Source organism: Chelmon rostratus, chromosome 12, assembly GCF_017976325.1.
Source record: "Chelmon rostratus isolate fCheRos1 chromosome 12, fCheRos1.pri, whole genome shotgun sequence".
NCBI classification, from domain to species: domain Eukaryota; kingdom Metazoa; phylum Chordata; class Actinopteri; order Chaetodontiformes; family Chaetodontidae; genus Chelmon; species Chelmon rostratus.
This window is the reverse complement of record NC_055669.1, coordinates 13,541,599-13,567,688: the sequence shown is the minus strand read 5'-3', so window position 1 is coordinate 13,567,688 and position 26,090 is coordinate 13,541,599. Positions and strand designations below refer to the sequence as shown.

The following is a 26,090-nucleotide window of genomic DNA, read 5'->3' as shown; positions in this document are numbered from 1 at the left end:
GTAAAAAAGCAAGACATGATAAAGAAGTAAACAATATGAAAAAGTAAAACAAGGCAATGGGTTGAGTTCAGGGATTGTTGACCCAGTCCTTCCTCCCTCTGTGGACTTTGCTTCACAATAACATGACCTGACTTGCTCTTTCGCTCCCTGACACTTGAATGCAAACATATGTCGCTTTGTTGTTTTTGCTGGTGTGACTGATGCTGTGTTTGGGTCTCAACAAAACAGGGATGAGTTTTACTTGAGTTGCATGAGGCAGGGTTAGCATATATAGAGCGGGTCGCCATAACAACATTGAATTGGCGCTGTGAGGAAGAAGCCAGCGAGGTAAGTAAAAAGCATAAGCAGCAACAACAGCATGTGGGAGGAGTGACTGCAGTCACTGCAGCTTCTGGTAAAAAGAGCACTTTGAAGAAATGTTGCTGATTATTTTGTGTGAGAGAGAAACTTTTGCTTGTCATCCGTATTCGCTTTTGCATGGACGCTGAAGATGACATATGCACCAAATGAGAGTTTGTACTCAAGGGAGGAGCTTCAAAAGAAGGTCACCAGCACATAACGTAACCAGTGGTCCCGTTGACTGAGCGCAGCAGGATGAGCTGCAGTGGGAGGAAGACGCAGCAGAACACAGAGCCTCTGTTCGTAAAGTCGGAGACATATGGAGGACGCAGGCGGAGCGGCTGGTGGCGCATGTGTGTGGACGGGTGTCGGCCTCTGTCGAGGGAATCTCGATGAAAGGGGAGAGAGAGAGAGGGAGCAGCGAGGAGAGGGAGGCAGACAGAAAATAAGAGTCACAGAGGCACAGTAAGAGAGACACAGAGGAAGCGAAGGGAAATGTAAAAGCAATCATCATTTAGGATTATTCCTCTGTGGCAGGGGCTCAGTCGAGGTCAGTCTTGTGTCAGTGCACAGTCTGCATCATGAAAACTGATTGATGATGCATCCAGGAGAAGAAAGGAGCCATGCAACTGTCTAACTCTATAAGCCCTCTTTGTCTCTCTCCTCTTCCTCCTGTTGTCACTTGTCCGTCCTTGTGGCTGCGCTGCTTGACAGTCAGTCAGGAGCTAAACCACAGGAGGAATTTATAATAGCTCCGTTTTATTAGGATTGAGTGTTTCCTCCAAGACCTGAAAGCGAGGGGTCATTCAGCAGTCTCAGTACCTGAAGCAGGGAGCAAAGCATCTATCCACTCATCGTGTAGAAAAACACATTCGTATACACTCAATAACAAGAATAGATACATTCACAGTGACTCAGCATGTAGTGTCTATCTAAAGGTTTGGTCCAGCTCCTTTGAACAATATGCTGGAAAACATTACAACAAATGAATCTAACATCATCGTGTTGGTGACCAAATATGTCTGGTTTGGTCTGTTCATAACACTGCCATGTGTTGCAAGTCTTTCACGGCATGCTGACGGACTGTACTCTTCACTATTATACTGAATAAATTCACACCACAACTGTGTGAGTGCGACCAGGCAGAAGAACAGACAGCAGGGGCCACCAGGCGCATTGTATTTGCATCTTGTAATTTGGCATCAACTGGGAATTGTTTGTTACACATACTAACATTCCGTTCCAGTGGCACTAGCAGTGGCTTTTCAATTAAATTAAAAAAAATTGCACATGTAGAAGTCCAATAGCCACATTGCTAATTTTGCCAAAGCAAAACTTGCTCACTGTGCAGTCAGCCTGAAGAGAACCAACCCTGTTTTTCTCAATTAAATATTACTCATTGTAAACAGTAAACTGATTAATGGGTTTTGAATTGATTCACAACAGTCAGACATCCCAGATGAGCAATAAAAGTTAAAACCAGTTGACAGGTTGAAGAGGAGGCAGCTGTTGCTTTTGATCTCTTACTAGAAATTATCTTAAATTGTTATTTGGTTGTAACCTCTTAAATAAAGCCTTCTCTCCTTTAAAACAAAGGTTTTCTTTTCTCTTTGGTGCTATGTCGTTACCCTCAGCAGTTTTTTTTTTTTTTTTTTGCTCTTCTGCTTTGCTGTCTCAGCTTCCTGACATATTCTAGATGTTATTAGATCTTTTTTTTTCCCAAGTACTACTACTTTCTGAGGGCGCCTTGCATTTGCTCTGAAGTTGCAGCGTATGATGGATTGAGTTTCTCCAGACGTTCTACCCCACTAGCTGCATAGCAACAGTGGCTACCGGGCCGCAGAACACGAGCTGTGGCTCTGGCCATTTGGAAAACAGCTTATCATTTATGGGTGGCATGTTCAGCAGAGGCATCGACCACAAGGCGCACAGTAACAGGCCGTCTTTCATCATTTACAGCCTCACGGCCTCACAGCCCGACTGCAGCGGAAGCCATACAGTACGTCTGCGGATGGAGCAGAGGGAAAGTATGTGTCAATAGGTGCCATTGTTTCAGAGACTTGTTGGTGAAACATGTGTTTTGTTGAGTCCCCTGGGTATGGCAGGTTTTTCATGTTTGTCTAACAATCTATTTGTCAGTAAGCAGCTCATAATTCTTTATGACAGAACTGACTATTTTGCCACATCTAGAAGTAGATGTAACATATGATGTGGTTGATATGAAAGGCCCCATTTTGCCATCATTAATAATTCTCTCATTATCATTATGCCACTGCACTAGCAGCCATACAATCTCACAGTTTTGACAGACACACCATATCAGACCAACAGAATTATTTTCCACTTTTCAGAACCACATTAACAGCATAGTTAAAACTGGATGTTGCCATTTAAGAAATATCACAAAGGTAAGAAGCTTAATATTGCAGGAAGACGCTGAAAAGCATGTTCATACGTGACTTTTCAGAAGCTATGAACCAGCAAGACCCCTCACGTCACCTGAGGCCGTCTGTTTATTCTGAAACTGGTGAAACTGCCTTTATCATCATTGTTCATGTCCCAAGCTGCTGGAATAATCTACCCAATCATGTTAGGTGTGCTCCAATGCTACCGTCGTTTAAACTAAACTGAAAAATCTTTTTGGCTGCACCTTTCAGGAGTTAACTGGTCTTTTTTTATTTGATCTTATTTTTACTTTTGTTACAGGTTTTAACTCACATGCCTTATTCTTTATTGGTCAACTGTTAGTCTCCATTATTTTGTTTAATCTTATTTTATTCCTGCTTTTTTGATGGTTTTAATTTACGTGTTTTATTATTTTTTACTGGTCTGTTGCTGGTCTTAATTATTTTCTTTTCAATAATATACACTCATATTGTTTTTATAATATGTGTTTTAATTGTGTTTACTTATGTCTAATGTTTTATCTTTACACTAACCACATTGTGCTTCTGCTAAAAATGAAATGTGCTATATAAATAAAGATTTTCTTTCTTTCTTTCTCTTGTCAAATTAAGGCCATACTAACACTGTCAAATCACTACAAAGTATCAATATGTTATTACTTCCAGCCTTCACAGCCACTACGGATCAGAGGGGAGGTGGTGGAGGAGGTGGAGGACTACAAATACCTTGGAGTGGTGATCAACAACAGACTGGACTGGAAGTCCAACACAGAGACTGTGTACAAGAAGGGGATGAGCAGACTCTACTTCTTGAAGAAACTGAGATCCTTCAACATGTGCAGCAAAATGTTGGAGATCTTCTACCAGTCTGTTGTTGCCAGTGCCATCTTGGACTCAGATTTGAGTCTTTTGAGACTGTGGTGGAGAGGAGGACGCTGAACAAACTGCTATCCATCATGGACAATGATCAGCACCCTCAGTGGACAGACAGCGGAGCACCTTCTCCCACAGGCTGCTACAGCTCCGCTGTCGAAGGGACAGATACAGGAAATCTTTCCTGCCACATGCCATTGCACTGTTCAATAACAGCTAAATAAATAAATATCTTTTGTACAATACTTCTTATCACTACTGTTTGCTATTTTTGCTATTTTATTATTATGTATATATTTTTTAGTACTTGCTATCTATCTATCTATCTATCTATCTATCTATCTATCTATCTATCTATCTATCTATCTATCTATCTATCTATCTATCTATCTATCTATCTATCTATCTATCTATAACTGGTGTTGTTGTTATCTCTGCCTCTTGGTGTGTTTATGTGTACTTCCCCCTTTAATCGTGTGAAATAATAAACAGGAAAAAAAAATACTAATCAGTTTCTATCCGATTTCCAGTTGTGCGATCCGAACCTAGCCTAGCACAAACAGCCTCAGTCCGGCCCATCGTAAACTATAACTGATGAAAAAACATAAACCTTTGAGGAGACGGTGCTGTATTACAGTATGTATCCATAACTAAGGGCTCAAATCTTCCTTAAGTTCCAAAACCACTGGAAGGTGCACGCAGTTTCTTAGCCTTGCTACAGACACATGTGTTTGCATTTATGTTCACACACACATGAACAGACCAGTGTGGTCTCTCACCACACCAATATAATGAAAAAACAAGGAGGGGTTACAGTACTTATCATTATCTATATAAAATGTCCCATTGCGTATTTTCACTTGTCATTTTTCTGACGTCTACTGTACAGAGCTGGCTCAGGAAACGCTAAAGGACAAGTCTGTGGAGACAGGGTACTCCCTCTGGGCCTCATGAGGTGCTATAGTGTGTCCAGATAACTTAAAGACTAAACATTCAGCTCCTCCACCAAAGCCAAGTCCATCTGCTTTTGGTTATACAGGCCTTGGTGGCGACTTTATTGAATCTGATTCAGCAGCGGCAGCAGCCATGGTATGTTATGCTTATGCGCCTTATAATCTTTTGGCAGGTTAGTGGCTATGAAACGTCTGCTCCAAGCAGAGATCCCTTTGGTTCTGGTGTTTTCCTTAATGTTAACTGTCATTGGATCATTTCACTATGGAACGAACTGGCAGTTAAAGGATGCCATACAGCCGCCCACAGAATCACATGTGCATGCACACACACACACACACACACACACACAGACCCACACAAACACATAGACTGTCACATGTTGCAACTCCAACATGATTCCAACATACCACAGGCTGAGAGAGGATGATTTATAGAGCCACTGTTGATGCACATGTGGAAGTCCAGTTACAAATATCAAGTACAGTAACATTCAGTAACTAAAAACAGCATATAGTTCACTTCAGTCTTCAGATTTAACAAGTTGCAAGGCCATACCAAATACCAGCTTCATGTTCAGCACCATTCACAGGGAAATCATATTTTTTAAAAGCATGTTTTCAGTTTTGGGGCTACTTCTGTCATCTTGTAACATATTCCCACAATGACTCATTAATACATTCATTCTGCATTTTATATTAGAGATGGCAAGTGAAGAAAGACTGAAAAAGAGTGAGGAACCACAAAGAAATATGGTTAAAAAAAAACTTGCTGTGAACTTTGCACGAGATTGAGAAAGAGAACAGTGAGAAAGAGAAAAGGAAGACAGATGGTAAAAATGAGGAGGAAACAGAATTGCTTCTGTGATGAAAGGAGTCAGCTATAGCCTCCCTGGACATAACAGCAGCTACAGAGTAATGCATTAAGTACTGCTACATAATGTCACTGAAATTGCCTCTTTGTGACTCATTATTTTAATACCCTGCCTTATTCTTGCTCTTGATATGCCTTGAAATGTCTTGATTTCTCATTGTGTCCTTATTGTCCCTACGTTCCCCTGTTATTCCTGCTCATTTTTTACCCTCATTTCTTACTGTAACCACAGCACTTCTTTTTCTTTATTGTTGTTGCTCTTGTGTTGTGTATTTTCTACATTTCCTCTTTATGTTCCTTTTATCTCTCGCTGCGTATAACCACTGCCGGCCCCAGTGCAAACCACATGTTCGGTGAGATAATAGGTGAGTGTGCTCTACGGTGCTGCATGCCAGCCTTCATGAAACCAGCACAGTCTTGCTGGCAAGCAGAGCTGAGGACTATCCTCCTCAATCACCTCTAAGCCTTTTCTGTGAAACACCTAAAATGAAGGATTGTAGCTGCTGGAGTGGAGACAAGCCACTGTCTGCCTGGTGTAGATTAGCACATTCACACACACACACACACACGCACGCACGCACGCACGCACGCACGCACACAAATACTACATAAGTAGGTGGCACACTCACACACAGAAAAAAAAGATTAGCAGTGACAGGGGCCCTTGAGCACCTGACTAGCTGCAAAAGAAGAGAGGTGAGTCTTGAGAGTACCTAGCTAACACTGATGAGTAAAAACCATTAAATTGGCTGCCTCAGGGTCTAAAAACCGAAGAGCCATCAACCTGGAGACTGCTTTTGAACCGAGTACACTCTTAGGGTGGATAAGAGCAAAGGTGAGGGAGGAAAGAAAGGAAGGGAAATTACAAAAGGCAGAAAAGTAGAAAATAACAAAGCACAAATGAGCATAATAACGGCTGTAACTGAAGACCTGTCGAGCCATTGTGGACTACTTGTCAGTCACTTAAATAATAAGTTCAAAGCAGATGAATGTCAGGGCCAGCTGTTGAAGTGAAACCGTAGAATGAATTCCTCCTCATGTCCTAAAACCAGTCCAGAACACAGTTAGACCAAATGTGTCGAACTCAGTGCCACACTGCTAAAATCCAACATTACCAGATGGACTCTGTAAATCATGGACCTTCTCACCTCAAACATCAGGGAGCATCTAGTGGTCGTTACACCGTTCATATTGTGTTTCCCCTTTGGTGACCAGGCTCACCACAGCCATTAGGGCCAGTCCAGATTATTAGGCTGTAAATTCCAGCCCTCCATCATTAACCCATAATTGTGCTCCTTGCTGGCTGCATTCATAATGCTATTACCTTTGGCTGTGTGTGGATCGTAATACCAGGTTGTATCACACAGCGTCAGTATTGTGTATGACAGATTATGTGTTTTTCCAATTAGGTTCTTACCACTGGTGAATTATAGGTGGACTGTCAAGAGCAAAGAGCTTCCTTTGATGGCACACCCAATTCAAAACGTGAAGTGGAATATGCGTTCACTTCCACAAGTGGCCGATCTATCATTTTAAGTGTCATCCAATTCAGACACAGTCAGTGGCGGCACAAACGCAAGATTTCCGTACAGCAGTGGTTCATTTGCTAAATCACTGGTCACTGAGTAACACGTTAGGTTAAATGGATGGTGAATGCTGATGCGTTGACACTGACCTGTGACACCAGTGACAGAAGAAGCTTTTCCTTCAGTGGCTCCTTTGATGGCCTGCACTGAGATGTGGTATTCTGTTCCTGGAAACAGACCTGCAGACAGACACATTTTTAAAACTCTAAAATGGGAAAGATGTAATAAACTGCGGTCTGTAGTACTCAGTACCATCATTATACCACATGATTATTTTTTCTGACTTTTCTTCATTGCAAATTATTGGATACTTTCATCTTGTCAGATCTAAATGTAACAATCCGAGGAGGAAATTCACTTTTTGGTTAACCTGATCATAACTGTCTACACTGATGGCCATAATTTATGGTGATGCTTCTCAAGCAGACACTGCTCTACACTATTACACGAATGTTATCTTCGATCATCTGGATTTAAATGCAACTGCTTGTGATGTAATGATATATGTGACGTAAATATATGACCAAATGTTTCTATGCACTTGGATTACATTTTAAAGAACAATTCAGAAGTGTGGGCTTCAGGGGTTTTTACATGTATCTGTGTCTCCAGTACATACTTGTGCTCTGTCTGTTACAACACTTACCCACAATCGTGTGTTTGGTGCGCGCCTCCTGGCTCATCCGTACGTTCTGCTCCTCCTCCTGACCTGCCGGGTCAGTGTGTGTGAGCCTGAAGTGATCCACCTCAGCTGGTGGGTTCTGCCAGTCCACCTGGATAGTCACTTCTGTCTGGCCAAGAACTCGGATATCATCAATAGCTGAGACATCTGGGAGGGATACAAGTGTTGGACGACAAGGTAGAACTGGGCGTACAGACATGACCCTTATTCTGGAAACCCTGCTTTAAAGCCCCTTTAATCACAAGCATCTGCCGTGTTCTGCTCCCATGTCCTTGGGCTAGACGATGAATCCCTTTCACCCTGAAATGTGACCTTCCCGGGAAGCGGGCCTTACAGGAATTTCCCTTTTTCATCAAGAAAATATCATCAAAATATCAACAAGTTACTCCTTGTCCTAGCACACAGTGTAGATAAAATCTTCACTGAAATGTGCTTATGTAACTTTTGAGAAAAGGAACAACACATTCTTACTCTCACAATGAAAAGTTAAATTCATAAACTACATGCAGCTACAGCATGTGCTACTGTCACAGTAAATCATTTCTACATCACGGTCAACGGTGGCCACAGTAGCCATCTATTGTATCGCTATAACTGTGAGAATACATGCAGCACAATTTGCTCGTCTTACATTATTTAAGAAATACTCTGGTATTCTTCAACAAAACTGCAACATAGCTGCATACACAGGGTAAATAACGCACTTAAATTACTGTTTTTCTGTTATGTTTTTGCCTCATGGCTCTACATTTAAGTAAGATGCCAAAAATATGCACATATTTTAAGCTTAATTGTTAGAACATAACCACTGGCCTAACCTATTACTATGATACCCTGAGTCAAAGGCATAAGTATTCAGGGGTAATTGGCAAAGATTAGAGGGATTAAAGGCTTTTTCACACATATAAGACAATAAATATATGAAATATATGTACCTATCTGCATGTTCAGTATGATTTAGAATATTAGCTGAGCCGTGAGGGATGTCAAGATTTGCAGCATATGGTGGAAAAAGACAGAACAAAACCATCAAACAAAACAAATGGTACCAAATGAAAAGGGTTAGCATTGTTTGATGCCAGCTACTGTGCTTTTCTATGGGAAAAAGAAAAACATTCACTTAATCCCTCTTTTGAAGTAGATCATCGTTTGAAGTTGAAAACTATGTAACCAGTGAAATGTCTGCCTCATGCTGTGTACTCCTCACACAACCATAAGCCAGATGATGGCGTGTTTTCTCATGCCCATATGTGAATGCCATGCTCTGTGAGGTTTTCCATGGCCAGCCAGGCTAACCACACATTAGGATCTTACTCAATCTCTGTCTGTCTCACTCACGCCCACCGATCCTGTCTAGTAATCTCTTCTCTTCACATCTGTCTCTACCACATCTGTGAGTGAGTCCGATTTCCATTAAACACATCCGTAGAGCCATTTCCTTGCAATTGCCTTTAAATTTAATGGTTAACAAACCAGCGCTTATGAAACACTTAGTAATGACAGACCTCAGCTTGTTCATCGCTTTTTAGCATAGCATATGTGTAAAAGACGTAAACGGCAGGTTTAAGTACAGGAAAAAACTCATCTTAAACAAGTAACTGCAAGCAATTAGCATAAGTGGAACAGACTGTTCATTCATGCATGAATATGCACCTTAAACATGTGAACCCACACAGTAAGATGCTATAGCAATAATTGTTATTGTTTAAATCGCAATATTTGAAACGAAGCGGCGACCTCAAACTCGGCTATCCTCGGGTGGTAAAATCTAGACTCCTAATCTTTAACTTCTCCTTCCTGTACACATTTAAGAGCTTGGCATTTCATGCTTCATCACACATGTACTTTTATTTGACCTCAAATTTGACCATCTAATCCTCGGAAAATCTAACTAAATCCCCCAGACCTGCAGGCCATACCTGGTCTTCCTGCCACAGTCTTTAATAGGTCACATCTGCCTTTGCCCAAAACAACCGACACATTTGAAGGCAACACGCTGCATCCAGCCCTATTCCGCTCCGGCAGTAATGAATCTTATCCTGTGTCATGCTCATTTAGTCAAAAGGGGCACAAATTACAAAGCCTCATTGTTGTCATTCAGTCATTCATTCTGATCACAGTGGTCTGTACTCACCTGTGGTAGCTTCAATCTTGTCTGCCTCACTTTGGATTTCTTTAATGACGGCATACACCTGGACAATGTAGGTGATCCCGGGAGAAAGTCCGGTGATGAGGTACGAGTTCTCTGTGTTGGGAACCTGAACCTAGGATACAGTGAGTTGAAACAAAGGTGTTTTAAAAATATGCTTCTCCTTTATTTGACATGCCTGCTAATATGACCAAAAAAGAAAAATAAAAACCCTACTTGCTGCAGTGCGCTTTCATCGCCTCTGGGATGATATGTCAAAATGTAATACTCTGCCCCACGAACTGACTCCCAGTCAACCAGAAGAGAGACATCTGTCACTCGGACCAACCTCAGACCCTGAGGGCCGAGAACTGAGAGAGAAAGAGACAGAGCGACAAAGTTTAATAGAGGTTATTGCAAATTTTAATACAATATTCTCTTACTTTAATTGCTTCCATGACTAACTGGAACCATCATTTCAGTCATTTTCTCACTGTCAGTCTTTAAGTCTTTCACCCCCAATTAGTACATTTACTAAAAGCCCTGGAAACCTATTTTTACACTGTCAGTTGCACTTTTAGTAGCAAATATGGAGAAATATTTTAAATTTGAAACAACTGTTTCAGGATCAGTACAGAATTGAAATGTATGATACTGTAGGTAATGCATCATAGCAAGTCTTTAGTCTCCAGCAACAGTTGCATTAAAGTGCCGTTTGGTAAAGCAGTGCAGACCATAAAAGTATATAGATAAGCACAAAGTGATTCCATTCATACAGTAAAAGTTATGCTTATCTATTTAAATAAAATAACATGAACAAAAACCATGTTGAAAACCTCTTCCATTCGCTACGCCCACACATGCTACATTTCCTTTATAATGGTGTTACACAAGGTGCATCAGCTGCTTTACATAGTCCAGTGCACATATTTTCTCAAACTCTTGTAAATAAATTAAAGCCCAACAATAAAAACAGGCTTGGTGTTCATTGTGACGGATTACTGAACTCATGCAGGTGTCAAGTCTCCGAACTTTACAGTGTACTCGATAAACAGACAGAAACCAAAGGCTGCCTGGTGACAAACACATACAGCGGCACTGTGGTGTTATGGTGTTATTGTTTAATAACCTGTTCTCGCTTTTATTGCCCTTTCTTCCCTTCTACCTGTCTGTCTCTAGTACACCGTGTGAGGATCATGAGCCAGGCATAATTTTGAACGCTGAGGTTTCTTCCCAGACCTGAGAGGGAAATTGGGGAAAAAAAATATTGCTTTTCAGTGGTTATACAAGGGCTTCAATGGAGATGGTGGAAAAGTATGGCAGAGGCGAATAAAAAGGTATATGACTATGGGGGAGTACAATAACAGAACAGCAGCCAAAAGACAGAAGACAGCAAGTCAGCAGTGTCGGGGAGTGAGGCTTTCCACAAATAAGAACGTTCTGTGGGCATGATAGAGGGAAATAAATGGTAGCTGGTGGTACATTTAGAGGAGCACAGGACGCACAAATGTAAGCATATTTCAAGAGGAAAAAGTGGAGGAGTTAGAGTGGTGAAGCAGTCTGCCATAACTTTGGCAGGGAAGGAATTCACATCAGGTTCAGACACTGTTCCGCAAGGCAAAGTCAGGAAGCTTAATGTTTTTTTTTCTCGAATGTAGCAATCATTTTCCATCCAGGAGCAGTTAATATCCCCCTGTTGCTACTCTAAGCACGACTGTCAACAATCTTTACCCCTGAATAATATTCAGAACAGCTGGGGTGAATACATTAACATATTAAGATTGGAAGCTAATAGTGATTTGTTTCTTCTCTGTTTGGAAATGACTGAAATACAATTGGAAGAAGGAAAATATGACTGAAATACTAACATGTTTGGACTTCTTAAAAAGACTATAAATCTATAAGCGAGTGAGCCTTAAGAAAGTGTCAATGTTGTTCGGGACAAATGAGATGGGAATTCAATCAGCTTATTTTTTGTTGTTCCTCTGTGTCCTATTATCTTACATAAGTTTGCCATCTGTTTATCAATATTTCAGAATTAGACATATGAATCTGTTCTCTCAGCCAGTTCACAAAAAAGCAGCCAAATATGGCTTTGAGGTGAAGACAAAATTCAAAGTTACATTATGTTGAACATAATCTCTTTAAATGCGTGTATAAATGAAAGGAAAAATCTTTGAGACATTAAAAGAAGCCACGATGAGAACGGTAAATCCAAACCATCTGTACAAGTCACTGTGTTCACTTTTAATATCTCACTCGCATTACGTCGAGATCACCTTGTTAGATGTGGGTGCTAAACTTAAATTCTTTTTTTTCCCCTATAATCTGAAGGATCGACAAGAGTTCAGGCTGCAACAATATTTTCATTGTGAAAGCGCCTCTGATTCTCTAAACCACATGGCAACATCAATTGAACTGCACTACAGTGGATGTACAGTGTATCTACAGTCATACTTCAAGAGTTGTGTTCCCATCATCACCCACTGAGCAGATTGACATCCATCATCCAGGTGCTGAAATGGCAAGTAGCCACATAAAACAAAGAACGGTGTCGACTGTTTTGCTTTTGTGCTCTTCTTCTCCCGGTGCATATTACCACTACCATTGCTAACACTTAAAATCAACACAGTGTATTTTTTCTTCTTACCTCCCACTTTCCCTTCCTCCCTGACTTTTCCTCTGACACGGTGCCGCTATTGATGTTGGAATCCATTCAACGGCACCTACACACGAAGCCGCAGATCTGTCTCTAGCTATTCTCTGCCTCTGCAGAGCAAGACACGGTCTGAAGAAACTAAATCGCCGTCAAGGCCCTCACAGCACTGACCTGCTACTGTGAAGTCTGAACCATTTTATGCTCCTATTCTAGTTTCTAAAACAGTGGTTCAGGATCTAAAAGTGATTGTGTAGCTTGTCGTAAATGTTAAAAATGCCCTATTTTAAAGTATGTGCTCTCTAGAGGTAGGATTACCGTATACACATATAGGCAGACGTTGCCATATATAGAACAAGTTTCTCTTGCAGAAGTGATGTTGCACATTGACAAGGACCAGTTTTGTGCCCGTCACCTGCAGCAAAATCTTCAAAATCTCCTTAGAAATGACTGCGTGTGAACGCAGTGAATTAAACTGTCCACGCCTGGCTGCTGCTGCTCACCTTTCTCCGTGTCAGACCTTAAATTGCCATAACATGCAATTTTGTACTCTGCACCTGAGGCAGTACAGTAATAGCGGTTTTGTGAGCAGTGCATTTAGCAGGAAAGGTGACGATTCGTCCAAGGGTTAGAGCTATGGAGCCTCAAAAGACTGATGTGTGTTCTTATATTCCTGTGGTATTACAGTATGTGACCTGACGTTGTCTACAGGGCATAGCTGTCGGCGGTCATGGAGCCAGTCCACTGAAAGGGCCCCATCAGCTGCTATATCTGAAATAACTGCTGAAGAGATGCTTTGAATTACACAACAGCAGGTCACTATGGCCATCATAATAACTGCCATAACTTTAGGTTTAGTCAGAGACAGTCGCGTCAATGCACTGACTATTTATTGCAAAAAGTTCTTTGAGGGAGCTGTTGGTCATAGTTATTTTCTCTAAGAAAATTCCACAGTATCAAAAGATAAGAACAAGTTTGTTGGCGTAGCTGCAGCAAGTGTTACTGGTGCCGTATGGTTCCAATAGCCAGTTTCAAAAATCAAAATACCCACTAAGCTTGGATGCTAGATTTTTTCAAATCTTTTATGACTTCTTGTTCTTTCTGATTTGCAAAGTGCAATGTACAAAACATTTAAGCTATGGAGCGTAGCAGCGCGTTTATATCAGCTGTTGCTAATTACCGTTGATTCCTGCTAGCCAACTTCTGATTGTTGACTGTGCTCTAGAAACCAGGTGCCCGAACACAATCAGAAGGTGTTTATGAGCAAAAATAAACACCATTCTTTAACATCACCCTATGACTGTGAGTGGATCGTGTGTTTTTGTAGTCCAACAACACAATCACACAGGCGAGTCTTCCCTTGAGAAATTATTTAGCTGATGGTGTCACATCAATTTCAGGAGAGTCTCCCAGTTTAGTTTATCATCTCACTTTCTTATTGCCGGGGGAGGGGGGTGTTTGTTCTTTTAATTGTTCTGCACCTTTAGTATTTAGTGCAAAATAGCTTATTCAAAAAATAAATAAATAAGCAGGCTACAGTCATTCAATGTGTCAGAAAGATTTAATCATCATTTGATATCTTATGCTCTTGCCTCCTTTTCAGGTTCTGTGTACAGGCTGTCAACATTGTAGTTATTCTTAATTTTAGCTACTGGCAAATGTTAAAAGTTAAACCTAGTTGAATTTAGAAAGGGATTTGAAAGGATTCTAATTTATTACTTGGTTCGATGATGCCGTTCAACCCAAAATGAAGTTATAACCCAGGTGTATCAATATACTCTGTTAGGACTTCTTCAATTTTGATATTTCACAATGGCACAATGTCATTGTTTACTGGGACACACAGAGTGAAGCCATGCTTAATGTTATCAGTAACACTTGTTTTTCCTACTGCTGTTCAAAAGGCCTATTGCCAATAAGTTCACGAGCCAAGGATGCTGCATCATAAATCTCAGATCAGCAGATAAGCTGGTACAAGCACGAATGGTTTGCTGTAAATCCTAAGAATTAATTCAGATACATCGTAAATTTCTTTACTAAATGATATAGTAAGGAAATTTACTTGAAGGTGGCCTGGGCTTTAGGGGTAAGTATTATATTCTAATGGTCCCAGAGCTCCTTGTAGCATCTGTGTTATCCATGAGATAGCAGTTAATATTCACAGCTTAATGTCAGCAGAGCCATGGAGGTGACTAAATAAAAAGGTGAAATGTGAATGTTAATTCTCACGAGAAACACAGAACGAACTACATGCAAGATCGGGTCATAAAAAGTTATGCTGCACCCGAGCTGTATCCATAAAAAGATCATGATGGAATATGCTTACTAAGACACCATTAATCTGTACGGGACAAATGTTGTTGCTTGTAGCTGGAATGAGAACTGCCCACAGCAACAAAACCTGTATGAATGATCTATGTCTGCTGGAGTCAAATCGACCGGAAAATATGCTCGTTAACAATTTTCTTGATGGATTTCTCACAAAAATTCTTATGTTATTCCACTTTTTTTCAGAACATTTCATGGTCAAATCAATGCATTTCAATGGAATTTGCTGCAATATTGTAGTTGGATTCACACGCAGGGATGAAGTGAATGTACATTTCATGTACAACACTAGTGAACTTTGACATGTAAATATGAACCAATAACAACCAATAACACAGTGTCCTCGGTACCTGTTGAGTGAATGGAGAGCCTGAGAGTCCAAAGTAAAGGATGCTATTTAACCTCCTTTGTCGGACTCCAAACTGTTCCACAAGAGCTTTGCTGACAGTTATGAGACAGGAGACAGTAAATGCTTTAGAATAAACAGTGTGAACTTTTCACTGGTGGACTGTAACTGAGTAAAATTACTCAAGTACTGCATTAAGTACAACCTTTAGGTGCTTGTTCTTTAATTGGGTATGTGCATTTTCTGCTACTTTATACTTCTCTTTCACTACATTTGGTGGCCAATATTGTACTTTGTACTCAGCTACATTCATCTGACAGCTTTAATTACTAGTTACTTTGCAGATTCTGATTATTAACACAAAATATAATTAACAGATAAATTGTAATGTATTCTTATTGATTAAACTATCCACCTGTATAAAGTAATTAAAATTAGCTCCATCGTTACCAGCTGCAACATTAATGCATCAATAATTCAATATTATTCAAAAATGGTCAATCCTGCATAATGGATACTTTCACTTTTGGTACTATAGGTATATATCGATGCTAATACTTTAGTATTGAGTACTTTTAAAGTAAAATTTTTACATTGTTGTATTGCTACTTTTAGCCAGAAAGCTAAGTATCTGAGTACATCTCATTAGCGACCGAGCTAACAAGTTTGCTAACGGAAATAAATAATCAGTTAGCAAATGCCTTGCTTATATTTCCCACTTTGATAAATCTATATTCAATGAAATGATGTACAGTCATGGAAACAAAGTGCCTGTAGGCTGTAAACAGCACTGTACAGAGAAATTATAAGATAACTGTCAACAGACTGGAACTGTATTGTGGTGCACTGCTGCTTGCATGTGTCCATCTTGCTAACGTGTTAACCGTTAGCTCGTCTGTGAGCACTCCTTGCATCACCAAACCTCTCACACCACCTATTTGCCAAGTCATTATGCATACAATGAAATAAAACCACAGAGTTTGTGTTGTTAGCTCACCTAATGAACAGTCTTCTCCATAGAAGCCCTCATCACAGATGCACCGGCCATCCACACACTGGCCGTTACCAATGCAGTCATTGGGACACTTCTGGATGCTGCAGTCCTCGCCGGTGAAGTGCGGGAAGCACACACATTTTCCATCCACGCAATGTCCCTTGTCATTGCAGTTGTCTGGACACATCAGCTGGCTGCAGTCGTGTCCTGTGTAGCCCTGATGGCACACACACTTCCCATCCACACATCGGCCGTTGTCATTGCACTCGTCGGGGCAGGAGGACACCGAACAATCTGGGCCTTCCCATCCCGGGTTACAGAGGCAGCTGCAGGTGTCGTGCTGGTAGGTACCATGGCCACTACAGCTTGTGTCCACTCCTTGAGAGAGGACGTTAAAAAGGAGTTACTGTATTGTTAAAGGTAAATCACTCATCAGTTACAGGTTAGAACTGCAGTTTCCAGGATTATTACCTGCAAATTTCTTTACTCACTCTTTATTGTTCCTTCTACATGTGCATGCTATATAATAAACAGAATACAATTTCAAGGATGTAAAATGAGATTGTTTGCAGCTTCTTCCCTCTCCTCTTTTCACATGTCTTTCCTGATTGTGCATCAAGAGTTGACTTCCCAGCTCAGCCTTTCTAATTGGTTGTGGCCCAGTTTACCTGCAGCACCACCTCTTCCACAGCATCCCTGAGAGCACTGAGTCTTTAGGTAGTTGACTTCCTCCTCCAGCCCGTTGACTCTGTACAAGAGTGACTTGAAGCTTTCCGACTCCTCACAGTCACACTTGGGTGTCTGCAGCCTGATGTTGTGTTTGAAGATGATGTCGTTCTCTCCATTCATAGTGTTGTCTGTCTGCAGACCTACAAAGTATGACAAAAACCAAACTTGTTAATTACTGTATGTTCTGTAACACTGCTCACACATGATGACACAGTATAGTGTAATTTTAATTGTCAGAAGAAAATCTGAATAAGCCTTATTTAAAAAATGAAGAGGCCAAAAAGATACCAAGAAAGGATGAGCCATAGTATTTACATTAATGTTCACCTGCAGCTCACATCCAGTATATGAGGTAATATATGTAACAGTGTAAGAATATCCATTACCAAACCATGTTCCTTTAACACAATGACCTTCCCAGTGACACACATGCAATATAATAACATGTCTTTGCGTTGAAAATGTGAAACAATCTCATTATTGTCATCTTTCTTAGATAAACAGTTTCTTGTTATTTACACATTTTATCCATTTTTCTGTATTTTTTCAGTACAAATAATTTTCCATCTCATTCTCAGTTGCATTCTCTCTCACTCATATTTTTGTTTATTACCTGTTCCATCCTGGGCTGGCAGGCGCTCGAGTTTACAACTGGAGCTCCCCGGGATGTCGATTTTATAGACGTGGCTGAAGGTGACTCCCTGCTCTGGCCCTGAGGGGTCCGGGTGGTTGTCGGCGGAGCTGAAGGGTGACATGGTGCAGAGCAGGGCCAGCAGACACAGGGCCCTCCACAGGAGTCTGGTGGTCATGGCTGGAGGACAAGATAAAAGCAGATAAAAGCAGTTAATTTTTCTGAACCTGAATTTCTTTTCTGAAACAAGACAGCCCTCCAGTTCGCACAGAATACACACAAGTTGACTGCTGATTGTAAGCTTAATTGTGCAGTCATCAGAAAGTATTGAGCTAGTTTTTCTTGAGTGTTTTTAATTTGAACAGCATCCGCGAGCATGCAGTTACTGGAAGGTAATCCTTTTAAAATAATGATAATTAGAATAAAGTAGGGATTGGCCCCTTCTGAACTAAAGACCATGAATGAATTGTTTCCATTGAATAGTAAAAAGGAAAAAAGGTTAGTTTGTGGTTTGAACAGCAGTTATTGTTCCAGGAAGGAAGACAAACATGCAAAAGCAGTTACTGTTATTATACCCATTGCAGTGCCAGCGTGCTATGGAGCATCATTAAGAGAATAGTTTAGCATTTTAATAAAAGCACTTGTTCATTAGCTCTCCAGGAGTAGGATGAGAAGAGAGATGCATCTGCCATGTCTGTGTAGCACTGAGCTGGAGTCAAAGACAATTAGCTTAACTTAGCTTAGCATAAAGACAGGAAGCAGCAGTGTTTCCTGTTATCACTGTCCCTATGCCAGCTGTTTGCCATGAAATAGCTACAACTCTACCAGACATGTAACTTCTCATGAAACTGTGAGAGTGAGTGCAGATTTAAAAAATGAGATACATGTTAATCATTGAGCTTTAAAGGGAGTAATTGGTGTGTTTTTTTTTACTTTTGAGAAAGCCACATGAGCCATTTCCCTCTGTTTACAGTCTTAGAGCTAAGCTTGGCTAATCCTCCTCTTGTTTCACTCTCAGGATGATTTCCCCTCTAAAGTAATAGTTTATCTTCAGGAGATTTTAAAAAACGGTGGTAGAAGATAAGATAACCTTGGCAAAAAAAAAAGGATTATTCATTTGAATAAAGCTGTTTTTACCGTACACAACGCACTTCAGATCTTCAGATTCACTTCCCAGCATCTCACAGTGCGTGACACAATGCTTCATATGGAGATGAAATCTATATTCCATCTGTTATTCTAGTGGGAGTTACAACGTTTCGCAGGGATTGTATCTTCGGCATGAACTGTGTGTAACAGACTTCTGAAACTGTAGATGTTTGTCGTCATGGCTGACTGGACCTGAGTCTCCCAGTCACATTTGTACTTTCAGTGTTTCATAGAGAACTGAGGACAGGAATACTCTGGACAACGCACAAGTTACATTAGATTCAGTGGGGCACGCTATCTCAGGAAACCTGAACCATTATGTCACTGTGGTGTGTGTGTGTTTGTGTGTGTGTGTGTGTGTGTGTGTGTGTGTGTGTTCGGCTCTCATTCCTCAGTAGCCAATGGCAGCAGAAAGTGAGCAGTCATCACTTTGCCAGAGATCTTTTTGCTCTAAACCATAAATTGTGCTCAGTCAGGCGTTTCGGAGCTTTCAGAAACTTGTCCTCAGTGATAATGTCATTGTGTCTAATGACAGTGATGTCATGTGAACTTAAAACCTCGCAGCGGCTTCCCCGGGTAGCCAAATTACATGCTTTCAAAATAGTAGGCCTGTTTTAACCTTCAGTTGGTCTTTTTTTGGACTTTGGTCTGAATTTAACATCCTGGTGTAAAAGTTTGAATTGCGGCAGGGGGAACATCTGATCTAACAGCGCTGAGCTTGTGTGGTCTATGGAAACACAAAACCTCTAATACAGTGGCTTAAAGCTCTGTAATAATGTGTTGTGGGCCCTGCTGTGACGCTTGACAACTGGAAAACGGCGTAGCAATACACACACGGTAGCATACACTCTTAAATAAATCTGTTGGATTTATTTGAAATGGTGACAGGGTTATTCAATGGAATATGCATGCACTGCAAAACCCCAGAGCTGTAACAATACTGCAAACAAGGTAACCATAGAAGACAGAAACAGGAGAGAGGGGCAGGAAAGTGTTATCACAGACTTCATGAGCAGGATATTGTGATGGAAGAAGAAATCCTTTTCCTCTTTGATTTTGGGACAAACAATGTTTCAGTGGTGACTGTAAACTTGTATTTTTGTGATTCTGTGAATTTATTCTGATGAGCATTTGCTCATTGAGTATCGAAGACTAAAAGCAGATGGAAAAGAAGAAAATGTGCAGAGAGAGAGAGAAGCAGATCTTAAAAATCCCACTGGACACTCTGCAAGTATTGGCCAGAACATTAAAATGTCAACAAGTGGACATAAAACCTGCCAATCCTCCATCCGCCACCATAATGATACCATTATCAGATTAGCAGAGATTCGGAGCAGGGAGATTACCTCACCTCTCGAGTGCCGTGTGGAGGTTTTATATTCGCAGAAGCTACGGTGGAGAGCTGCTATGCTTGTTTTCAGTAACATAAACTTTGGCTTATGAATCCTCCCGCTGATGATTTATACAGGATGTAACTCAAGCAGTTCTGTGACTTAAAATTCTCCAGTCCAGAAGGAATAGACGTGTAATTAACATGACCTGTTTCTAACTAGTCCAAACTCAATACGGCTGACCTTGTTTGGTTATTTTAGCTGTCTCTTTGATTGCTGCTGGTCAAAAGCTTGAGGTTGGAGAATGGTGCCAGTGCAAGAAATTCAAGCTATGACATCACTGGGAAATTGCTTTTTTGACCCTATGTGGTGGCCAAATCCCTGATGGGTGTTTTATCAATGGCCAAGACCAAAGATGAGGTAAAAGACACATTTAGAGAAGGAGATGGAGAGAGACTGGAAAGTAAGGGAAATAGAGATGAAAAAAGCTGAAGAGAGATTAAGTGAGTGAAAAGGAGTGAATGGGTGATAGCGGGAATGATGGAGAGAGTGTGTTTGAATCGGTGACAGCCGAGCAGTTAGCCACATTATAGACAGTATATTACAGCAGTGTGGAATGGCTCTGAGCACTGGTGCGCAGAAATGCTTAACAAGCATGTTTATAGCTCCTTGTCAAGGTTTTATTTGATGCTCTCAGTTTTCAGGCCCCTTTCTTACTTCATTTGGAGGAGATAGCACTGTGACCTTCCAAGCATAGCAGAGAGCCACTACTGACTGCTAAGAATGTCCCAGTGCGGGAAAGAAAGACAGATGGAGGGATTAATGGAGAGAGGAAATGGGGAATAGAGGGAGAAGTGGGGCAGTAACATTTTGGAATTATTGTTGCCGGAGAGATGGATGGATAGATGGATTAGAGGAAGGATGGATAGATGGAGTGAGGGATGGATGCATGCATGAATGGATGGATTAGAGGAAAGATGGATGGACTGAATAGCGAGTTGGATAAATGATAGATGGATAGAGAAACAGAAGGACATTTTGATTGATTGATGGATGGATGATGGATGTTTGTGTAGATAGATGGGTGGATGGATGGATGGACCGATGGATGGATGGTGATGGATGGATGAATGGGTGGATGTATGATCGATGTATGCACACATAGTTGAGTAGGTGGATGGATGAATAGATGGACACATGAATGGATTGATGGATGGATGAAGTGATGTGTAGATAGATTGAAGGATGGATAAATAAATCACTGATCAACTTGAATCAACTGGTCATTAATGAATAAGGTTCTTAATGACTAATGAAAGCGTAGATAGATGAATGAATGGATAGTTAAATAAATGAATGGATGGAGGGATGAATGGATGGATCATCACTACGCAACCATTTGCTTTAAAGTATCAGAGCAACAAGGATTGAGTTAACTAGTTCTTACATTGAGTGACGACAGTTAGCTGCTCAGAATCAGATATCTGTTTGAAAGAGAAATGCTGTGAACATCCCTATAAAAACACAAAAGGTCATAAAAATTCAGCACTTAATTTATTAATGTATACTCGAAGGATATCTACACATCACTTACACATCATGCTCCACTTGTGATTCTGAGAGAGGCTACTGGCAAGAGAGACAATTGGTAGAAGAGGGTGATTGTAAAAATGGATGGCAGAGATAGTATAATCACAGTCATTGGTGGACCATGTTTCTGCACCTCATATGCTTGCTGGCTCGCGTTGCCTTTCCCTCCATGGGATACACTAAAATCTGTGTCATATTTTACAAAAAGTGTGACTTAGCCCCCTCACATGTGGTGAGGTACTTGCACTTTCTTCTTCTTACTTTTCTTCTTCTTTTATTGGTGTTTGCCATTTGAGTGAACAACTCCTCAGAGTAGAGATAGATAGATAGATAGATAGATAGATAGATAGATAGATAGATAGATAGATAGATAGATAGATAGATAGATAGATAGATAGATAGATAGATAGATAGATAGATAGAATTATATCCTCGAGTACAGTATGCATTATATAGATTTCTTTGATGTATCCCAGTAGTTAAAAGATGAATGGAGCAGATGTTGGTTGGACAGTGTAGTGACAGGAAAGATTTGGTACCTCTGAATGAAATACTGGATGTAGCATTGAATGGCCGATGAAAAGCAGCACAGAAAGTTTTAGCTCGATTTTTGGAAAAGCGGAAGGGATTTACTGGATGCTCTCCAGCGGGCCAGTAACATAAAGATTTTGAACTGGTTTGGCATCAGCACCAGCACGTTCATAGTCTAAAGGCAGTTGACTGTCATTAGTCAAAATGCACACGACTGCAGGATACAGCAGGAAAACAGAATGGCTTCAGCCCAGTGGATCCTGTCACTCAGCAGATGGCCCATCCAGATAGCATTTCAGCCTGGCTTTCAAACCCTCTCAAGTAAAATTCAACATGTCCATAAACACAGTGAAAAATTCCTTCCCAACAGTAACTTCTCCATGTCAAAGCAGAGCTATGTCAATGGGCCTGTAAAATGTTTGTGGACTACCTGGTGGTGTGTGTTCACCCTTTTGTATGGGAGGAAGAAGCACATGGGAATCTGGCCATGTCTGTACAGTATGTGTGTGAAACTTGTCATTTAGAGCTTACAGAGACGAGGGGGGATTCCCTCCAAAGGAAACAGCAGCTTTAATCAGCTAGAGACAATAGCGTCTGGATCCACAGTTACCTTTCACTGAACGCTTCTTGACAAGCTGTGGGGATGCTTGTGTGTTTGTGGTGGTTTCTAAAAATCTCTGTATGCTCTCAGAGCTTTGGAAACAGCGGATGCGCTAAACACTGGGATTAACAGAGACAGGGAAGAGGAGACCACCAGTGAAACAAAGACCAACGGCTGTAGAGAAAACTTGTACTGGACACAGACAGACAGGCAGAAGAATGTGACTCGGTCAGTCTGTGCACATTTGCCCTGTCCTCTCTAGAGAACCATTAAGCCTCAGGCAAAAGGCTGTCTGTTTCCCCAAGTTTCAGCTCGAGACAAATCTCATTGGGCCAAACCTACAAGCCTGAGGATGACAAGAAGAGAGGTTTTAAAAAGCGGAGCCTGAAGATTGTGCCTTTATGTGCGGTTGCAAACTTGTGGACATTCCTTTCACTTCCTCCTTTCGTTCCTTCGCAGCAGCTCGCAGACCGAACAGGGAAACTAAAATGAATAAAACGAAGCTGAAAGCAATTATCGTCTGCGAGCGGAGCTCATATCTTCATGACTCTGTCTGCCTCCTGCTGCCACACAGACCACAAGTAGGCCTCGATAAGGACCTCGCTTCATCAGAGCCATAAAGGCTCCGTTCCCTTAGTGGGGTTGTCAGATAAAAACCGAACCAGCTGAAAAGAACACAACCAGCGCGTTATTAAAACAGCCTAAGTTCTAGGCAGAGATAAGTTTTTTAAATAATAAAGTGTGTTTGGAGTAGCTTTCCTGTGCCCAGGGGTCATTTTCAATCAGTGAAAGTAAATGAAAAAACTCAACTGGTGTCGTAAGGTCTCCATGAAAGGACTCACATTATGCAATCTGAACACATTTTATAAGCCACCCACTCTGGGTTCGCTCTCTCTCTCCCTCTCTCTCTCTCTCTTTCTGTCTCCCTCTCTCTATCATTTTGTGTGGCTGAGGGCCCACATCTGTAGCTCATTTAGGGAGGACTTCTGTGTATTCTGCGAGCCAGCACAGTAGCATTAAAGGTAAATCTACTGGATCGACAGCCCTGTGAGAATATCTATCACGCCGGCACATAGTTATTATCACTATTTATGTAGTTATTATGGGGAAAAATTAGTGCTGGCAGCTTTGTTGACAGACAATATAGCATTATCTACAGTACAATGTGGATATTAACTGGATATACAAATCGTAAATAATACCTCAAATACATTTTGGCAGATATTAAAGGCTGTTGCAGCTGCTCTAAAGGGAAAATAAGTGTGTTGATTCATACATATTGTCAGACTGGCTTTAACTGATGCAAATTTAAAATAAAAACCTTTAAAAATAGCTTTTGTGTTTGCATTTTTCTTATTAAACTACAAAAATAATATTACTGGTGCAGTATTCTGATCATTTGCTGTGTAAAAGTAGCAACACTACACAATTAAAATACTCAATTAACTAAAAGTTGTGCATTCAAAATGTTACTTTAGTAAAAGTACTCATTATGCAGAACGGTCCCCATCAGTGTAATATTATTATATTATAGGTTGATTTATTTTTGATGCAGTTACAGGTAATGTCGAAGGAGGTTGAGGTGAAGCTAATTCAAACTGCTTTATACTGTTGAATAGTTTATCTTTATTTTTTTTATAAGAATGCATCAAATTTTATAAAATCGTTCCATGTTTTGCTGGTAAAATCTCAATCTGTAAAGTAACTTGTAACTATAGCTGTTAAAGGAATATAGTGGAATAAAAAAAGACCTGAAAAGTTCCTCTGAAAAGAAGAGTAAAAAGTTTAAAGTAGCATAAAATAGAAATACTCAAATAGAGAAAAGGAACCTCAAATTTATTAGGTATATTTATAAATTTATACTTGAGTAAATGTACTTAGTTACTTTCTACCAGTGAACAATATATAGCACACAGAAAAATATGTCAGTCTTAACAACTACACACTGACCACCAACATTTTACAACAATGCTCATATAACTTCATTCAGTGTGTCAAACATCATTACATCTCAATATTTATCACTGACCAACAGACAAAGTGCTGCCATGCAAACCCAAACTAACATAAGAGCAGCTTCAGTCCTGGGACACTTGATAAATTCCAGGTGTCAAGTTAAACTGAGGGAAGTTTAGATGGATGGAGAGAAAGAAAGGGAGTCTGGAGAGAAAGACAAGCTGAGAAAGAGCTGAGACAGAGTTTGTCGGGTGAAAAAGATGGATGGACAGAGAGACAAGATTGGCAAAAGGGAAGAAACCATGTAATTGGTCCCCAGGGGATCTTGTAGAAGTAAACAAAGGTGCTCTCTGAGTGCAGCAGAATTAACACCTTAAACAACTGCTGTCAACGATTTTTTTCCTCATCAAATCATCAATCTTTTTTGTCTATTACCTGTTTAGAAATGTAATGAAATAAATTACCCACACTGAATTGAACCAAACTTACCAATAAAACCTCTCAAGTCCCCACACGCCTACCAGCTAATTGGACAAACGATGGCCATTAAACTAAATCCTTCCAATAAAACAAGACGTATTGAGCGCAGTAAAAATACAACGTTCTCTGCTTAAATCACTGAGGAAAAATGACCAAATGAAACAGTTGCCTTACCCTTGAGGGGTTTCTTTAACTTTCTTCTCCTTTACTCTCTTTCTTTCTCTCTTTTCTCTGAAGGACTGGATGTCACCAAGCTTCTCCCTATGCCACCTGTTGACGGGCCCGGGCCAATGATTCAAAGACCTCTACGCTGCCACTGACTTTTGCTCTCTCCCTCCCACTTCAATTGTTAAAATCTCTCCCAAAATGCCTATAGGCCAATGGGCAGCTAGTTTGGGAGTGTCTCCTCTCCTCCTCTCCTCAAGTGATTGACTGAAAAGGAAGAGGGGGAAGAGGAGGAGAGAGATAATGTGCAGCATTTACTACTTTTTCCCCTTTCGAATCACTCTCTACCTAAACATGCCTCGAGCCTTGCTTCGTCCTCATCTCAACACTGTTTTTATAAGCGTTTTTTTTTTCCTCCCTGTATGTGTTTGGTTACAGTAGCAGAGGAGGTTGAAATTAATCTCTTTAGCAGAAGGAGTAGGACCTTAAACACCACAGTAAATGGATAAAGGTTGGATTCAAGGGAGCGAGATCGAAGCCAAGAAAAACTTTGAGTCGACTTAGGACTGAAGGCACCACCGGGTTCCTTCAGAGGTTATATTTGACAAAATGCATCTTTAATCATCTAAACTGAATCAGAAGAATACACAAGAAGACTTAAGAAAAGGACAAATTTGGATTCAAATGACAGGAAACAGCAGTCGCATACAGATCCTATTAAAGATAGGGACAAAAAAAAAGAGCTCTAGGGGAATTTCTTGGAATA

General features: G+C 40.7%; 1 protein-coding gene across 3 annotated transcripts in view; it reads right to left on the bottom strand.

Annotated features, from left to right (window-relative positions):
* tnn (tenascin N) overlaps window positions 1-25,470 on the bottom strand; it is a 39,564-nt gene extending 14,094 nt beyond the window's left edge. For all 3 annotated transcript variants that reach the window (XM_041948803.1, XM_041948804.1, XM_041948805.1), the window contains exons 1-8: window positions 25,334-25,470; window positions 17,504-17,701; window positions 16,830-17,030; window positions 16,165-16,539; window positions 10,075-10,208; window positions 9,844-9,973; window positions 7,674-7,856; window positions 7,117-7,206 (exon numbers count right to left, since the gene is read on the bottom strand). In XM_041948803.1, the coding sequence (XP_041804737.1) occupies window positions 7,117-7,206; window positions 7,674-7,856; window positions 9,844-9,973; window positions 10,075-10,208; window positions 16,165-16,539; window positions 16,830-17,030; window positions 17,504-17,699 (1,309 nt within the window). In that variant the 5' untranslated portion in view covers window positions 17,700-17,701; window positions 25,334-25,470. The remainder of the gene's footprint in view (window positions 1-7,116; window positions 7,207-7,673; window positions 7,857-9,843; window positions 9,974-10,074; window positions 10,209-16,164; window positions 16,540-16,829; window positions 17,031-17,503; window positions 17,702-25,333) is intronic.
* Window positions 25,471-26,090: the final 620 nt, after the last annotated feature.